General features: G+C 49.4%; 1 protein-coding gene across 2 annotated transcripts in view; it reads right to left on the reverse strand.

The window, feature by feature from the left end:
- Nucleotides 1-558: 558 nt before the first annotated feature.
- SH3PXD2B (SH3 and PX domains 2B) overlaps nt 559-15,819 on the reverse strand; it is a 112,591-nt gene continuing 97,330 nt past the window's right edge. Inside the window, exons 13-14 of one of the 2 annotated variants that reach the window (XM_059917680.1) lie at nt 5,609-7,078; nt 559-839 (exon numbers count right to left, since the gene is read on the reverse strand). In XM_059917680.1, the coding sequence (XP_059773663.1) occupies nt 702-839; nt 5,609-7,078 (1,608 nt within the window). In that variant the 3' untranslated portion in view covers nt 559-701. Of the gene's footprint in view, nt 7,079-15,819 lie in introns of both variants that reach the window. The other variant, XM_059917679.1, reaches the window with a different exon arrangement.

Here is a 15,819-nt window from a genome sequence, read left to right on the forward strand (position 1 = left end):
CTGGGACTCTGCTGGTTCTATTCTTCTCTTCCTAGGAAGGTGGGGTGGTGGTGTCGTTTTGGATTCACCTGGGACCAAGGAGGCTCCGCACCGGTGGTTGGTTTTGCCTTGGCGCTGCCTTTGGGAAAGTAATAAAATATCAGGCAATGCTCTCCACCTCCTGGGAGCAAGTGGCTTGGGCAGTCCCTGCGGCCCAACCGTGGCTGCACCCTCCTACTTCCCTGCCCATCAGTAGGCAATGCCAGCGAGAGGTTCAAACTCCCTGGACATGTAAAGTTTTCCACCTTTAGGCACAGAGCCGAGATGTGGGAGATACCCAGTGAATACAAGGAAGCTTTCTCTTGGTTTCTGGACATTGCAGTTAAAAGAATCAAAGTACACTAGGGCCCAGAGAGAGGAGTCATCCCTATTTCTGAGCAATGCCCAAACCTAGCTCACACAGGCTTCTGTTTTTTGATCCCCAAATCCAGGCCAAGATGCCAGGGCGCAAAGCTACTCACCCTTTCTTCAGCCAAATAAAATCCATAGACACATCTTCACAATGAAGCTTGAAACCAGTCAAGCACTTTTTTTTATTAAAAAAAAAAAAGAAAAGAAAAAGTCTAATGGTAAAGTATATAGTCTATACATGCTACAGCTAATTCATTGTTCATCACCCCTCCCCCCTCACATTATATATCCTCATGTATTTCTCGTGTGTGTTAAAAGGAAACAAAGACACCCCCAGAATGTGTCAACTTGCCAAGGGTATGAGGAGTGCTGAGATGTCCAGAGATCTCCAGCATCATCCTGTAAGCAGACGCGAGGTGGTGGGACAATGCTATCAGGGCCCACTGCTCCTGGAGGGATGCAAGAAATGGCCTAGTTACTTGGTGGCTCCCTGAAGCAGGAAATGTGGGTTGTAGCCAAGGTGACGAGTTTGTTATCACCCCGTGAGTGAAAGGGGTGCTGCTATTAACAATTGCATGGGCACAATGTCACAGACGGGCATACACTGGCGTAAAATATGGACACCTTAGTTGTGTTAGGATTGCTTATTGCCATCATAAGCCTGGTGGGTGCACCTCCTCTTGTATGTTTATAGAAGACCTGAAAGTGAAGGCTACTGGCTGTGGCGCTGGGTTTGGCCTCTTCAAGGACAACAAAAGTTGAGTCCCTTGTTCCTGACTGGAGCCAAGAAGGCCTATTTGGGAGTAGACGATAAAAATGGGAAAGGTGGAATGTTGAAACACAATGGGTGGCTTGAAAACTCCACAAGGTAGCACCAGAAAGCAGACGTTACCCCATGGGGCTGGACGGTCAAGTCTGTGAGAAGGGTCCTCAGCAGGTGGTCCATGAGCAAAGACTCTGGAGCCTCCTGGTTTTAACTCTGCAACTCCACAACTCTGTCTGTGACCTCCACGGGCTAAGGTCCATCTAGACATTAGAAGCTTAGTCAAGTTAGGAGAAATTCCTCAGGCCTCAATGCAAGCCAGTTTCCTACTCATTCAGGCTGCACGGTTTGACAATAGGGAATCTTTGGTCTATGGTCTGGTATGGTTGTTTGCAGCAAAAGCCCTGAAGGACGGGCCTGACAACCAAGGAGGGGACAAGACTGCCATGCGTGACTCAGGCTGTTACATATACATTGTCACAGCCCAAAGTGAAGGGCAAGACCTGACCCAACACTTAAAAACTCAGAAACAATGAAAGGATGGGAGCCAAGCCGAGCCACGAAATGTTCTCGTTCTTGATGATGTTGAGTTGCCAGCTACCTGAGGCCAGGAGCGATTTCTACTTCATCCCACTCAGTGCCGTGCACTTGGTACAGACTAAATAAATACTAGACTGTCCATCCCTCAGCCTAAGAGTAGGGTCTTCCAACCTTGGGGAGATTTGGCATCTGTCCTTTAATGTGGCAAGTTTGTTTTCCTACATTCTACCTGGTAAGGAAATCCCCTGTGGGCCCAGAAATGTTTTAAGGCCAAGAACTTTGTCTAAGAAATCAATCATGTGGAGGGGCTTTGTGGAGGACGTGTAACATGACTATTGGAAGCCCGGCGAGGCTCTAGCAATTTCCCGGCAGGGCAGGGCATTAAAAATGGTTTGAGCTGCAGCCCAGCTCCCCAAGTCTCATCCTGGGACAAGGACATAAACCCATCAAATGGCAAAGAAATTCTGAGTAAAAAACTTGAGTAAAGGCCTATTTTATCAAGTGGTGGTCCTAAAATGCAGATTTTCCAAAGATTTGGTTGCTATGACTACAAGCTGTAGTTTTGCCCTAGGGTGTAAGATAAAATAGCCATCCCAAGAAAGTATGCAGGGGTGAGGAAAGGAATACAAGCCATCCTTGCCTGCCTTGCTGGGCTGGCATTTGGCCTGTGACCTACTGACATGTGTGATCGTGGGGTCAGGAGAGGAAAAACCTAAATTAAGAGGGAGGGTCCCCCGTTTCCCTGGAAGCACCATGAACATTTCATTGTTGATGGCAGAGGAAATGTCATGGGCACTGGGGAGAAAAAACTGGATTCAAGTCTCAGCTTGGTCAATATTTGGATGACGCTGACTTCATCCTCTGAACCTGTGCTCTCATGACAGATTGGGGCTGACCCTAGGCACCTCACAGGGTTGAAGTGAGGATGAAATTAAAGGAGGGAGCGTGCGTAGGCACCGGTAACCTGCCCGGAGCCTGGCACAAAAGTTATTCCTATGGCCCCTGGACATTTGCCACGGTGGTGACTCCAGGGGATTTTGCATCTGCTCTATCAAATGCGCACAGAATGGTGGCTACAGTCCTGGATGGTATCAACCTAAGCCCCCAGGTGAGGACAGCTAGGGAGAACCACCGGCCATCAAGACCGTCCCTTGCAGCTGCCTGGGGAAGTGCCCTCACCGTGGTAGGAGCTGGAGAGAGGAGTCCTCAGGCCACAGATGTGTCCTGAGGAAAGAACAGTGAACAGAGAGAAATGTGGCTTTAGTACCTTCCTTTCATGCCAGAATAATAATAATAAAAAGGCTAATTACTTTTTCATGTGCAGGGAAAATTTTCTATCCAGAAAAAGGCGGAATTAGCCCATTCCCACCCAGCTGACCCCTGGGAGGAGGAAATGAAGCCAAAGACAAACGCCTTCAGTGGAATCTGCACACAGAAATCCAAGCTCTTCACAGCCGGGCACGGAGCCACCCGCAGCCTGGTCTACACCCAGCGCCTAGTACATAGTAGGCACTCACAAAACACTAGAAAAAGGTCAATGAAAGCGGAGAGATAATCAGAAAAAAAAAAAAAATTCAGAGTTTTGTCTTTTGAAATGTAGTCAAATCCTGCATGACAGCTTCACGGATGGTGTTTAAACCAAAATAGGTCAAAAACTCAGGAAAACGTGCTGTGGGGCCTCCTCCCGAGTGAGGGGACCTTGGAGGGTGGGTGGCCCTCTCCCATTCTCCCTTCTGCCCCTGGCTGCCATCTTCCCCCCAAGGTTCTGGGAACAGGGCTGGGGGCAAGTGGGTGCGGCAGGGCACCTCAGGGCCCTGTCCCAAGATTGTCGGGGTGTGGGATTTACAGACCTACTGAAGGAAGGAATAAAGATGCGATCGTGGATCAGGGGAGAAGCATCCAGAGCCCATGTGGCAGTGAGGAGGGGTGGGGAGGGGAGGGGAGGGGAGAGTGGAAGAGAGCTGTTTGCACATAAATTTTGGCACTGCAGGTGGATGGCGAGCATCCCTGGGAAAGCTGCCCTGTGGTCCCAAAAGCATGCCAGCAGCTGACTACTCTGCATCAGAGATCTCTGGGGCAGGACAGGGCCACTTCCTCTTGTCCTGCAGAGTAGGCTGGGATGAGGAGGGGTGCTGCATTCTCTCCCCCCAAGGCAGCCTGGACCCCAGGCAAGAGCTCTGGGCTGGAAGCCAGAAACCCTGGGTCCTGATTCTCGTTCTGCAGTGTAGCTGTGTCTCTACGTGACTCAGTGAACGACATCAGTCAAAATGGGTGCAAGGGCTGCCCTGGGTTCCTTCCAGGGAGACCACAGAGAGGGAGAGTGCATGGAAAAAAAAAAAAAGAAAACTACTCTTCGAGTGCCAGAGAGGAGCAGGAAGCAGCAGCAGAGAGAGACAGGAGGTTCTGCCTGGCCCTCGGGTCCCCGTCTCCTTATGGGACTACTGCCTACTCTGCCCAGTTTGCTGGAGACTCAGCTGCTGGCCCTTGAGCCACCAGGGTCCCTCAAGGCTGGCATGTGAGGCCACCTTGGCTCTCTTTGCTCCATAAGCTCTATCCCCCGGCGGCAGGCGGGGGGTGCGGGGCACCAGCATAGGAGCAGGAAACAGGGCTCTGTGGCAGCACCAGGGCCCTGGGCAGCCGCTGTGTGGAGCAACCGTATGGGGTCCAGGGCAGCCTTCAGCAGATGCTACAATGGGTTGGAGGGGTGTTGGGTGTGGGAGCAGCACCCGGCCCCCACATGCACACCCCAGGGCAGCCAGTTGGCCGCCTGTTCCTGAGAGCCAGCTGGCGTCTCCCTCTCCCCGCCTGGTTTGCCTCTTACAGGGGGAAGGGCACAGGCATGGAAGTCAGGCCAGCCTGGATGCAAACCCCCTTTCCTCCTCTTCCCAGCTAGTGTGCCCTTGGGCACATTGAACCCGAGTTTCCCCATCTATAAAACAGGTATAATAGTATCAGAGAGGGCTGCTGTGAGGGTTCAGCATGAATGTAAAGTGCCAAGTACAGCGTTTGGCACCTACTAGCTACTCAGCAAAGAGGAGCTCCCAAGGGGCGTGGCTTGTGAACGGTCCCCTTATTCAAACAAACCTTGAGATTCTTGCTCTAGGTAGGCAGAAGTGAAAGGCCCCCCCCCCAAAAGCGGGCTGGGGATTCCTGTTTAAAAGCCCTGGGTTGGACCACAGCCTGCAGCAGGAAAGTGGAGCATGCTTGGAGCTGGAAGCACTCCTTTAGAACCGATCAGGGTCCCAGCACAGAAGGGAGGCAGGGTGGCTGGGAGGACCTCCAGGCCCACTCTTGGGGCAGCTGCATCTGCTTGAACCTGAGAGGCCCGTGGACCTGAGGCCTCGGGGAAGACACCACTTCCCTGGAACTGGCAACGGAGCTGACTTCTACAGGATGAAGTTCTTTCTGGGACCAGGCATTTTGGAAACTGAGTGAATCAAGTTGCTTGACATGAATGAACTGGGTGGGGTGCTGGGTCGGGGGTGGGGCTCCCCATACTCTGCCTGATCCGAGTAACAAGAGACCCTTTCTGTAGTTTCTCCAGATGATGGATTCCGGTCCTAGAAGCCTCAGAGAGTCATGGTCCAGCTGTTGGGTGGGCAGGGAAGCTGGGTGGCAATGCCACTGGCCTTAAGGCAGGGATGCTGAGAGAAAGGGGTGTGGCCTCTGAGCCTCCAGGGGATGCTGTGATGGGAGGGATCCCTCTCCACCCAGAGAAGGGAAGAAACCACAGTATTCCAGTCTTCCTTCCTTTGAAGCTGCGTGGAGGATGATAAATTAAGAGGCATATTAAATATGTAGGTAAAGCCGGCAGGGTCGTGCAGGACTTCCAGGCAGGAAGGGAGCAGGCTAGGGCTTCTTTCTGAGATAGTTGGAAGGAATCCACCCTTCCCAGGAGGGGGCCCCGCTTTGGACCTGGCAGAACCACCAGCCGCTGCTGTTCTTTTCCCGGACCTCGAACACCGTCCCCTCCTGGAAGCTGCTGGTACCTTCGTCTCCTTCAAAGTTGGCCACGGCCACATACAAGTCCTTGGGGCCGTCTGCATTGGGGAAGGGGGCTGCAGCCACTTTCTCCTTGTTTTCTCCCATCTTGCCCATCATCCGTGGCCCCAGCCCACCTTTGCCTCGCATGTCATCCTGTCCCCCTGAGGAGTTGGAGAGAAAAGGTTTGGCTTTTGGGGGGACAAGCAGGGCCCGGCCTGGGACAGGAGCTGCCTTGCCTTCGTTGGGCTCCCGCTGCGGCCCTCTGACCTCTGGAAGGGGCCTGGACGACGAGGAGCTTTTCTTGGGGGGTGGTGGTCTCCGAGGAGGGACCACAGGTCTCTGCTGGGAAGCCTCTAGGAGGGGAACTGGCACATTCTTAGGCACGGGATCTGCGGTCTTGGCTGGCCTTGGAGGGGCTCTGCAGGACGTCTCCTTTGGGCTGAGCCCATTCTGTTTGCTCGTCCTGTCCTGGGTGCGGCCAGGCCCCTCCCCTGGGAGGAAGCCACGGCTGATGGCCACGTCCTGGCCTCCCCCAGCCTGGGGGCTGCTCTCTCCGTCCAACGAGGGTTTCTCTTGGGACTTGGCGGGCCTGAGCTTGCTCCTGAGGTTACAGATGTCCACTTGGTCTTCACCCTGAGGAGGCTCTGTCCTGGGGGAAGGAGCTGGTTTTGGCCTAACCTGAGGTTTGGACTTTAAGAAGGGATTCTGGGGAACAGCTTCCAGCTTCTCCTCCGGTGGGTCAGCTTTGGATTTGGAGACAGGTCGGAGGTTGGGCTTCTTCACTTCCTTGGCCAATACTTTGTGGCCACACTCCAGCCCCATCTCGTTTTTCAGCTGGAACAACTTGCTTTTGTCAGGTTTGGGCTCTGGTCTCCTGCTGTCCCGGGCTGGAGGCGTGTATTTGGTTGGGATCATTGGCAAGATCATGCCAGGAGGCTTGGGCGAAGAACCTCTGAGCTGCTCCATCCTCTGTCGCTCCTGCAGCTCCCCTTCCGACTTGATGATGGATTCTTTCCGGGGAGGGAGGCTGGGCTTCTCCTCCAGGTCGGGGTCCGAGATCTCCTCGTAGCCTGCACACGAGGACGTGTCTGAAGATGCTTTCCTTGGGACCTCCTTACCACCCTTCCAGTCTTTGGACCATGGCATGGCGGAGTCCACAGCCCCATGTGGTGCATCGGGTAGGGGCCGAGACGGGCCGACGGCTTCACTGCCCGTGCAGTTCTCCATTGCTGCTGCATCTCCCAACCGGAGCTGCGTCACCTCATTGGGCAAGGGAGCCAGAAAGTTGGGTCTTGAGGCATTGCTGGTCTTCTTATACTTATCGATGAAAGTCGCTGGGGCCCATCCTTCCTTATCCTCAATCTGAATGTACCACCAGCCGCTCAAATTCTTCTCGATCACCTGGAAGGGAGGGCAGAGGAAAGCACTGAGTAGGTATGGTGTCAGGGCCAGTGGGCCAGGATGGTCTGGGAGAACCCACATGCAGCTGGGGTTCTGGAATCAGGGATTTTACATTCGTCAGATTCCCAGACAATATCTATGGGGGACCATCTATGAGACCGCTGTGTATCAGAAACATCTTTTTTTTTTTTTTTAGATGATAACCAAAGGGTAGAATTTTTTTTTTTTAAGATTGATTGATTGATTGATTGATTGATTGCTATGTTGGGTCTTTGTTTCTGTGCTAGGGCTTTCTCTAGTTGTGGCAAGCGGGGGCCACTCTTCATCGCGGTGCGCGGGCCTCTCACTATCGCGGCCTCTCTTGTTGCGGAGCACAGGCTCCAGACACGCAGGCTCAGTAGTTGTGGCTCACGGGCCCAGTTGCTCCGCGGCATGTGGGATCCTCCCAGATCAGGGCGCGAACCCGTGTCCCCTGCATTAGCAGGCAGATTCTCAGCCACTGCGCCACCAGGGAAGCCCTATCAGAAACATCTTACATGGGGGTAGGTGCTCGTGTAATTTTGGATTTCCTCAAAATCAGTCCTTGAGACATGAACTTGGGTGTAGGTAGTTAATTTGAGAGATGATTCCAGGAAGCCCAAGTGAGGAACTGAGGAAAGAGCAAGCCAGTTAGGAGCAGGTTAATGCTCTTGGGCCAGTGGGGCTTAATTTAACAGGGATCCTCCGAGAGACTGTGCAGAATCAGACATTGGGGGTGGGGACACTTATCTCCTGACCCCTAGTCCCTCCCCGTCCCCAAGACATTAACCCTCCCCCTTTCTGGGTGATGCCCTTAGGTGGGCATAGGAGGTGGGAAGCAGTCGTGGGGTTGGGATACAGGGCAGGCCACCAGCAGTGTCTGGTAAAATTCTGAAGAAGTTCAAGGCAAACCCCCAATACAGCTCAAACTAGCCTTAATCGTTGCTCCTTTGGTTGAGCACCAGACAAAGCAGTTGGCTGGTTGTTTATATGCCATGCCGTATGAAAAATGTGCATCCTTAAACGTGGGGATCACATCTAGCTCATGTTTAGGTACAGGGGAACTGATGCTGATGGAGGTACAGCAAACTTTCATCTCATCTCCCTCTGCCTCTGGGATACACACCCATTGACTGGAACGGTGAGTGGAATCACTCATGTTATTTAATATCTTATGTTTCCTGTCTCCTTTTTGTTTAGTACCATGTGGCTGAATTCACATGGGTGAAAGGTGCACACGTTGCATGTTATGGGCTGAATTGAGTCCCCCCCAGATTTATACGCTGAAGCCCTACCCTCCGTACCTTAGATTGTGACTGCGTTTGAAGACAGAGCCTTTTAAGAGGTAATTAGGTTAAAATGGGGTCATTAGGGTGGGCCCTAGTCCAACATGACTGTTGTCCTTATAAGAGGAGATGAGGACACACAGAACATCCAGAATGAGGGACGACCACGTGTGAACACAGAGAGAAGGTGGCCAGCTGTGAGCCAAGGAGAGAGGCCTCAGGAAAAGCCAAACCTGCTGACACCTTGCTCTTGGACATCCAGCCTATAGAACATGAGAAAATACATCTCTGTTGTTTAAACCACCCGGTCTTTCGTGATGGCAGCCTGAGCAAAGTAATAAACGGCAATACCGCAGCAGGCTCTGTGCACAGGAGAGCTGATTAATGATTACAACCACCTGATGAGATGGGGATTGTCATCCCATTGCACAGATGCAGAACCAAGCCTCAGGAGAGCTGAGGAACTCGCAGAGGGTCACGCAGAAACTCAGTGGTGGAGGCGGGAGTCAAAGGCAGCCTGGTGGGCTCCAGAGCCTGAGCCTTTACTACCCAGCCCTGCCCTGGAAAGTGGACCCTGCTTGGGCGGGAGCCGTGCCCGAGGTGAGAAAGCGCTAGGGGCCGAGGGCTGTGGGTATGGTTCTGCTGTTGCACTCTGCCACCCAGATCAGAGAGGAAGGCAGCCACAGACCCAGCGCAGGAGCAGAGGCTGGCCTCTGGGGCTGCAGTCCTGGGTTCTGGTTCCGGTTCTGGCTGCCTCAACAGCCCTGGGTAAGCCACAGGCCTGAGATGCCACATCACAAAACAGAGAGGATGGTAAGAGCAGTAATGCCCACTTGTAGGGTTTCCATGATGACCACATAAGCTAATGCGTGCAACAGCACTTGGTAAAGGCTGAAAGGAAAACGTTACCTATTAGTATCAAATTACAGGGGAGAGCGCTGAGAACGCAGCAGGCATGTGGCAGGCATGTACTCAACACGTCCCACTGGAGTCTCTCCAGGAAAGGGTACTGGTAAATGGAAGCCCTTTATGTGCTGGTGACCAGCATCTTATCAACACTTGGCAGCTCTGGTAACGACTGAAGGTGATTCTGGGCATACAAGTCATTGTCGGCACATCCGTGAGTTCAACAACTCTAAGACTAAGTATGTACGTGAGCAAATGGAAATAGAACAATAATCAAAATGAAATCTATCAATGAGGATTCGCTAAGCTTACACTCTACTATGTACTATGGCAGAAGCTCTCAACATTTGTGCTCTTAATTGTGATGTCTGGGAGTTTTCATTTACTAGAGAGAAGCTAAGAGCTATTAGGAATACAGTCAGTCATACCTCATTAAAAATTTTTTTAAATAAATAAATAAATAAATAATTAATTTCTGGCTGTGTTGGGTCTTCGTTGCTGCACGAGGGCTTTCTCTAGTTGCAGCGAGCGGGGGCTACCCTTCGTCGTGGTGTGTGGGCTTCTCATTGCGGTGGCTTCTCTTGCTGTGGAGCACGGGCTCTAGGCACGTGGGCTTCAGTAGTTGCGGCACGTGGGCTCAGTAGTTGTGGCGCACGGGCTCAGTTGCTCCATGGCTCGTGGGATCTTCCTGGACCACGGCTCGAACCTGTGTCCCCTGCATTGGCAGGTGGATTCTTAACCACTACACCACCAGGGAAGTCCCCAGTCAAACCTCATTTTATTGTGCTTCACTTTATTGCACTTTGCAGATACTGCATTGCTTTTGTTTTACAAACTGCTCATTTTCACAATATTTCAAACTTTTTCATTGTTATTATATGTGTAATGGTGATCTGTGGTCAGTGATCTTTGATGTTACTATTGCAAAAAGATTATGACTTGCTGAAGGCTCAGATGATGGTTTGCATTTTTTAGTAATTAAGTATTTTTTAATTAAGGTCGGCACTTTTTATTTTAATACATTTATTTATTTTATTTGTTTATCTTTGGCTATGTTGGGCCTTCGTTGCTGTGCGCGGGCTTTGTCTAGTTGCAGCTTTCTCTAGTTTCTCTATTCTTCAGCGAGGTGCTCAGGCTTCTCCCGTTGCGGAGCACAGGCTCCAGGCACGCGAACTTCAGTAGTTGTGGCACACGGGCTGTGCCACAGGGAAGCCCGGTCTGCACCTTTTTTTATACATAACGCTATAGCACACTTAATAGATTATAGTATAATGTAAACACAACTTTTATATGCACTGGGAAACCAAAACATTCATGTGACTTGCTTTATTGTGATACTGGCTTTATAGTGGTGGTCTGGAACTGAACCTGCAATATCTCCAAGGTTGGCCTGTAAAAGCAAATGCAAAATCACAAGAATGGAGATGAAAGAAAATAGCCTGGGCTTTAAAACCAGAGAGATGTGGGATCAAATCCCAGCTCCACCACTTACCAGCTATGTAACCTTGGACATTTACCTAACCTCTCTTTGTCTCAGATACACCTGTAAAATGGGCTGGGGACTTCCCTGGTGGTGCAGTGGTTAAGAATCCGCCTGCCAATGCAGGCGACACGGGTTCGAGCCCTGGTCCGGGAAGATCCCACATGCCACGGAGCAACTAAGCCCGTGTGCCACAACTACTGAGCCCGCGTGCCTAGAGCCCGTGCTCCACAACAAGAGAAGCCACCGCAATGAGAAGCCTGAGCACCACAACGAAGAGGAACCCCCGCTCGCCGCAACTAAAACAAGCCCGCATGCAGCAACAAAGACCCGACGCAGCCAAAAATAAATAAATAAATTTAAAAAAATAAAATGGGCTGAATGTATCGACCTCTTGGGACTTGTGTGAAGATCAGTTATGAAGGATGTAAGGTACTCGGCACAGATAAGTGTCTGTATCAACATTTAAAAAAAAAATAAAATGGGCTGAATGTATTGACCTCTTGGGACTTGTTTGAAGATTAGTTATGAAGGATGTAAGGTACTCGGCACAGATAAGTGTCTGTATCAACATTATCATTGTATCATCATTAGTAAAACATGTTTTGAAGATACATAGACCAAGCAAGGAACTAAGGTATTCCTTGTAGCTCCACTGCTAGAACACTGCGGTTCCAGTAATGAATTCTGAACACTAAGATGATGTTGAATTGAACCAGGAAGCAAAACTGGAGGAGAAGAAAACAAAGGATACAGCGTTTATCATAAGAAAAGAACTCTTGGTTAAACCAAATACTGTAGGGTCAACTATTTCTCCCTCAAGTCCTTCAAGTCATCACTAGCAGAACCTATGCTGACATCACAGAACAATACTAAAGCAGAGAAGTTTCAAGGATGGGTTACATCTGTGCTTCCTGGAAAAGAATGCTGGGTATGTGAGCTATTTATTGGCTCAGCTTTAGCAAAAACAGACAGACTAAAAGCCAGAAACGAGACAGGGGAATGGTTCTGGTTGAAGTGGGGGGTGCAGCCTTGGAGGGAGATTCCCCAACACCTCCAGAAGACCCCAGGGATCCATTTACTCCCTACTGCACACACAGTCAGCCCTCAGCTTCAGTGCCTTGTCCGGAACACCTTGAGCTGCCCTAGGTGGATTTCAGAATGCTCTGGGCCAGGGAGTGCTGGTGCGTATGGGCAAATGCCCTGTTTGCCAGCACGCTCAAACAATGGTGTGTGTTTGTACAAAATGCTGGAAACTCATTGTCTTAAAGGAGAAGAAGGTTTTATCACGTTTTTCAGTGCTCTTGGGAAAAAACAAACAAACAAACAAACAAACTTTTATAATACGCAAGCCAGACTTCTGGTTTCAAGATGGGAGATGGAATGAACAGCGGTTTCCCCTTAATGCAATAAAGCCAGGAAACAAATGAATATCAGTACAAAGCCAAGTGCAGAAAGAGGAAGGGGAGAAGTTAGTGGACCAAGAATTGTGAGGAATCACTGATGGGCAGAAGCTGCAAAGGGGGGGCTGTGGCCCAGGACTGCTGCAGGGGGTTTTGTTGCAAAAGGTAGTAGCAGTGTGAGGCCTGCCAGACTTCGAGGGGGTAGAATCTGAGACTAGGAAGGCCCAGGGGCAAGTGACAGGGGATTAACTGGGATACCACGGCAGAAGCAACAAGGCTGGTTGACCCCTCTATGCCCTTTATTCCATTCCTGTAGGGTAGGTGGTATGAAGGAGGTGATTGCTCACGAGTGGAACAGTGAAAGAATGAGCTTGGGTCAGAGACAAGACACTGCTCAGTGGCTGGCTCAGAAGTCCCCGATCTGGCACTGAAGCCAGTGGAAGTCAACCAGCCCCTTGTGTACACTCCCCAACTGGGCTGTTTGACTGCTGCCTCTTCTTGTACTGACCAAGACAAGTCCTAACACCATGAAAAGAGCTGAAATAAATACCAACACCACTGCAAAGGATTTACAACCGAGGAAAGAGATCATGAACAATAACATATTTAATATCCTTAGACAGATATAGAAGGGCACTGACATCGTGAAAGAACAGGTTATTATGAAACAAGAACACGTAACTATGAAAAAGAATCAATAAGTGCTCTTGGAAATAAAAATGATAGTTGTTGAAATAAAATAAGAAACAGACTGAATTGTTAAAGAGCAAATTAATAGACTAAAAGATGAAGCAGAATGCTCTAGGAAAGCAGCACAAAGGGATGAAGGTGGAAAATATGAAAGAAACATTAAGAGACATGGAAAATAGGGGCAGAAGCTCCCATACTGTTTCATAACCATTCCAAAAGGAAGAATAAAAAGAGTGAAGAGAGTCATTATTTAAAGAAGTAAAAGTGCCTGGCGGTCCAGTGGTTAAGACTCCGTGCTTCCACTGCAGGGGGCAAGGGTTTGATCCCTGATCAGGGAACTAAGATCCTGCATGCCATGCGGTGGGGCTCCCCTACCCACCCCCCCCCCCAAAAAAGAAGTAAAAGTGGGAAAATTTCTAGGAAGATCTCCTGAGTTCTTAGATTGAAAAGACCCACCACATGCTGAGCAGGATATAAAAATAAAGAAACATACCTAGACATGCTTTAATGAAACGTCGGCATTTTAAAGACAGTGAGGAGCTCCTGAGAAAATCAGAGAAATGACAGCTAATGAAAAAGAGAACAAGGACCAGGTGGATAGTAGCTGCTTCCTAGCACCACTAGATGCAGGAAGAGAATGGGACAATCTATTCAAAGTGCCAAGGGAAGATGACTGGAATTTAAAACTCAATCACTGAAGAATGAGGGGAGAATAATATTCATTTTTCATAATGTCAAGAAAGCATTATGTACACAAATGAGGGCCTGCCCTTAGTTAAGGATTGAGATGTATGGTCCCATAGAAGCTAACGGAAGGGTAGGGAAGGTACACCATTGTGAACCTGGGGAGGTTTCCCAGAGGAGGCAGGGATTTGAAGAATGAGGTGGATTTTGATATGCCAAGTTCAGTTCTGAGAATGGCCTTGAGAGCCTTCTATAAGAAAGCAGGTAGTGGGCTAGGAGCTGGGTTAAAGGAAGGTTAAAGACAGAGAGAGCAAGAGAGGTGGGGAGGGGCCACCAGTGGGGTTCAGAGGAAAGCAGTGAAAATAAGGCTGAATAGCAATGGGAGGAAGTACAGCCCTTGATGTGGAAAGACGTTAAGAGACAGGCATATGTTTCATGTCAGAATAACATACATGTTTTAAACAGCAAAATGGGGGAACTGGGCACAGAATTATCTTGAAGCACAAGCAAGATGCCTGTGAGTTCTCTCTGTGGATTTGAAGTCAGAAAGAACAGATTGGGAGGAAAAAAAAAGGAGCAGATAAAAAGCCTTTTAGAGCCTTGGAGGTATTTCCACTGTCCCCTCAGTTTCTCTGTGAGGATTGGCATTTGCATTTTAAAAAATTAGTTTGACAGCTTCAATCCCGGTTCTTTAAACACCCCTGCAGACAACCCTCCTGCTGTCTGCATGGGTTAAAGGACACTTGGCTTGAGGAGAACTTTCTGGAGAGGCTTGGGCAGAATCAGTGGTGGTGAGACCCAGGATGCACCTCCGAGAAGTCACCTCCTCCCAGGCTCACTGGGCAGCTGCCCTGGGACTCGAGGGGAAGAGAGGGGGTGGGGTAGGAGGTGTCAGAGCGGGAGGGAAAACGGCGGGTTCTTTGGAGGCCTAGAGAAGCGACTAAAGACCCTTAGGACACATGCCGCACTTATGCATTGGCTCAGTAATCATTTGTTCACTCTTTATTTCCTTCGTTCATTCAAACGTTCATTCATAAAGGAATGGCTCTCTGAGCACCTACTGTGGACCAGCCCCAAGGCCAGGGTTAGGGATGAGAATGAAGAAGAAAACACTCCCCTGGTTTTCTGGGTGTTAGCAGGAGGCTAGCGGGGAGATGGATTTTCATTGATTCAACAACATTTATTGCAAATCTATCACGTGCCAGGCACTGTGCTAGCTGTGGGGATACAGAAGTAAAAAACAGATATGGTCTCCATCCTCCTGAGATCCCCAAATACTGGGCAGATAAACAGCAGGCTGTCAATAGCCCTGGTTCTAATCTGGAGACAGACATGGGTTCAAATCCTGACTCTGCCACCTTTTGGCTGTGTGACCTTGGACAGCACCTTTTTTCTGAGCCACAACTTCCTCCTCTGAAAAATGGGGATTGTAATAGTCCTGCCTCACAAGAGTAAATGATGATATGATTAGGCGAGATATGGCATGTGAGGTGTTTAGTGCAGTGGCCGGCACCTAACTGCTATTCCATTACTTACAGGCTCTCCTGGAAACATGGGAAACACCTTCAAGCTCTAACCCCATGAGAAAGAAAAGAGAAATGGGAGGGGAGAAAGGATTTATGATGGCCTTTACACAGGGAACGGAGTAGACAAGCAAAGAAGTGGGAAGTAAAGGGGAGAGGAGAGGCAATCAAGGAAGGAGGAGGTGATAAAAAGAGGCAAATCTATAGACACAGGAAATAGATCAGTGGTTGCCTAGGGCTAGGGCAGGGGCACTGAGAGGGACTGAGGGGACGTGGGGAGGGACTGCTAATGTGTATAGGGTTTCTTATTTGGGTGATGAAATGTTCTAACGTTGATTGTGGTAATGGTTGCACAACTCTGTAATTAAACTAAAAACCACTGAATTTTATACCTTAAATCACTGAATCGTATGGTATGTGAATTATATCTCAATAAAGCTGTTACTAAAAAAAAAAAAAGAATACAGAAATAGGAGATGGTGCCTAGAATCAAAAATCACAAGTAGTACAAGCTTTTGTACAGCAAAGGAAACCACAAACAAAACGAAAAGACAACCCATGGACTGAAAAAAATTATTTGCAAATGATACGACCAACACGGGCTTAATTTCCAAAATATACAAACAGCTCATGTAACTCAACAACAAAAAACCAGACAACCCAATTGAAAAATGGGCAGAAGACGTAAACAGACATTTCTCCAAAGACGACATACAGATGGCCAACAGGCACATGAAAAGATGCTCAACAT

This window comes from Balaenoptera ricei, chromosome 3 (genome assembly GCF_028023285.1).
Source record: "Balaenoptera ricei isolate mBalRic1 chromosome 3, mBalRic1.hap2, whole genome shotgun sequence".
Classification (NCBI taxonomy): Eukaryota; Metazoa; Chordata; class Mammalia; order Artiodactyla; family Balaenopteridae; genus Balaenoptera; species Balaenoptera ricei.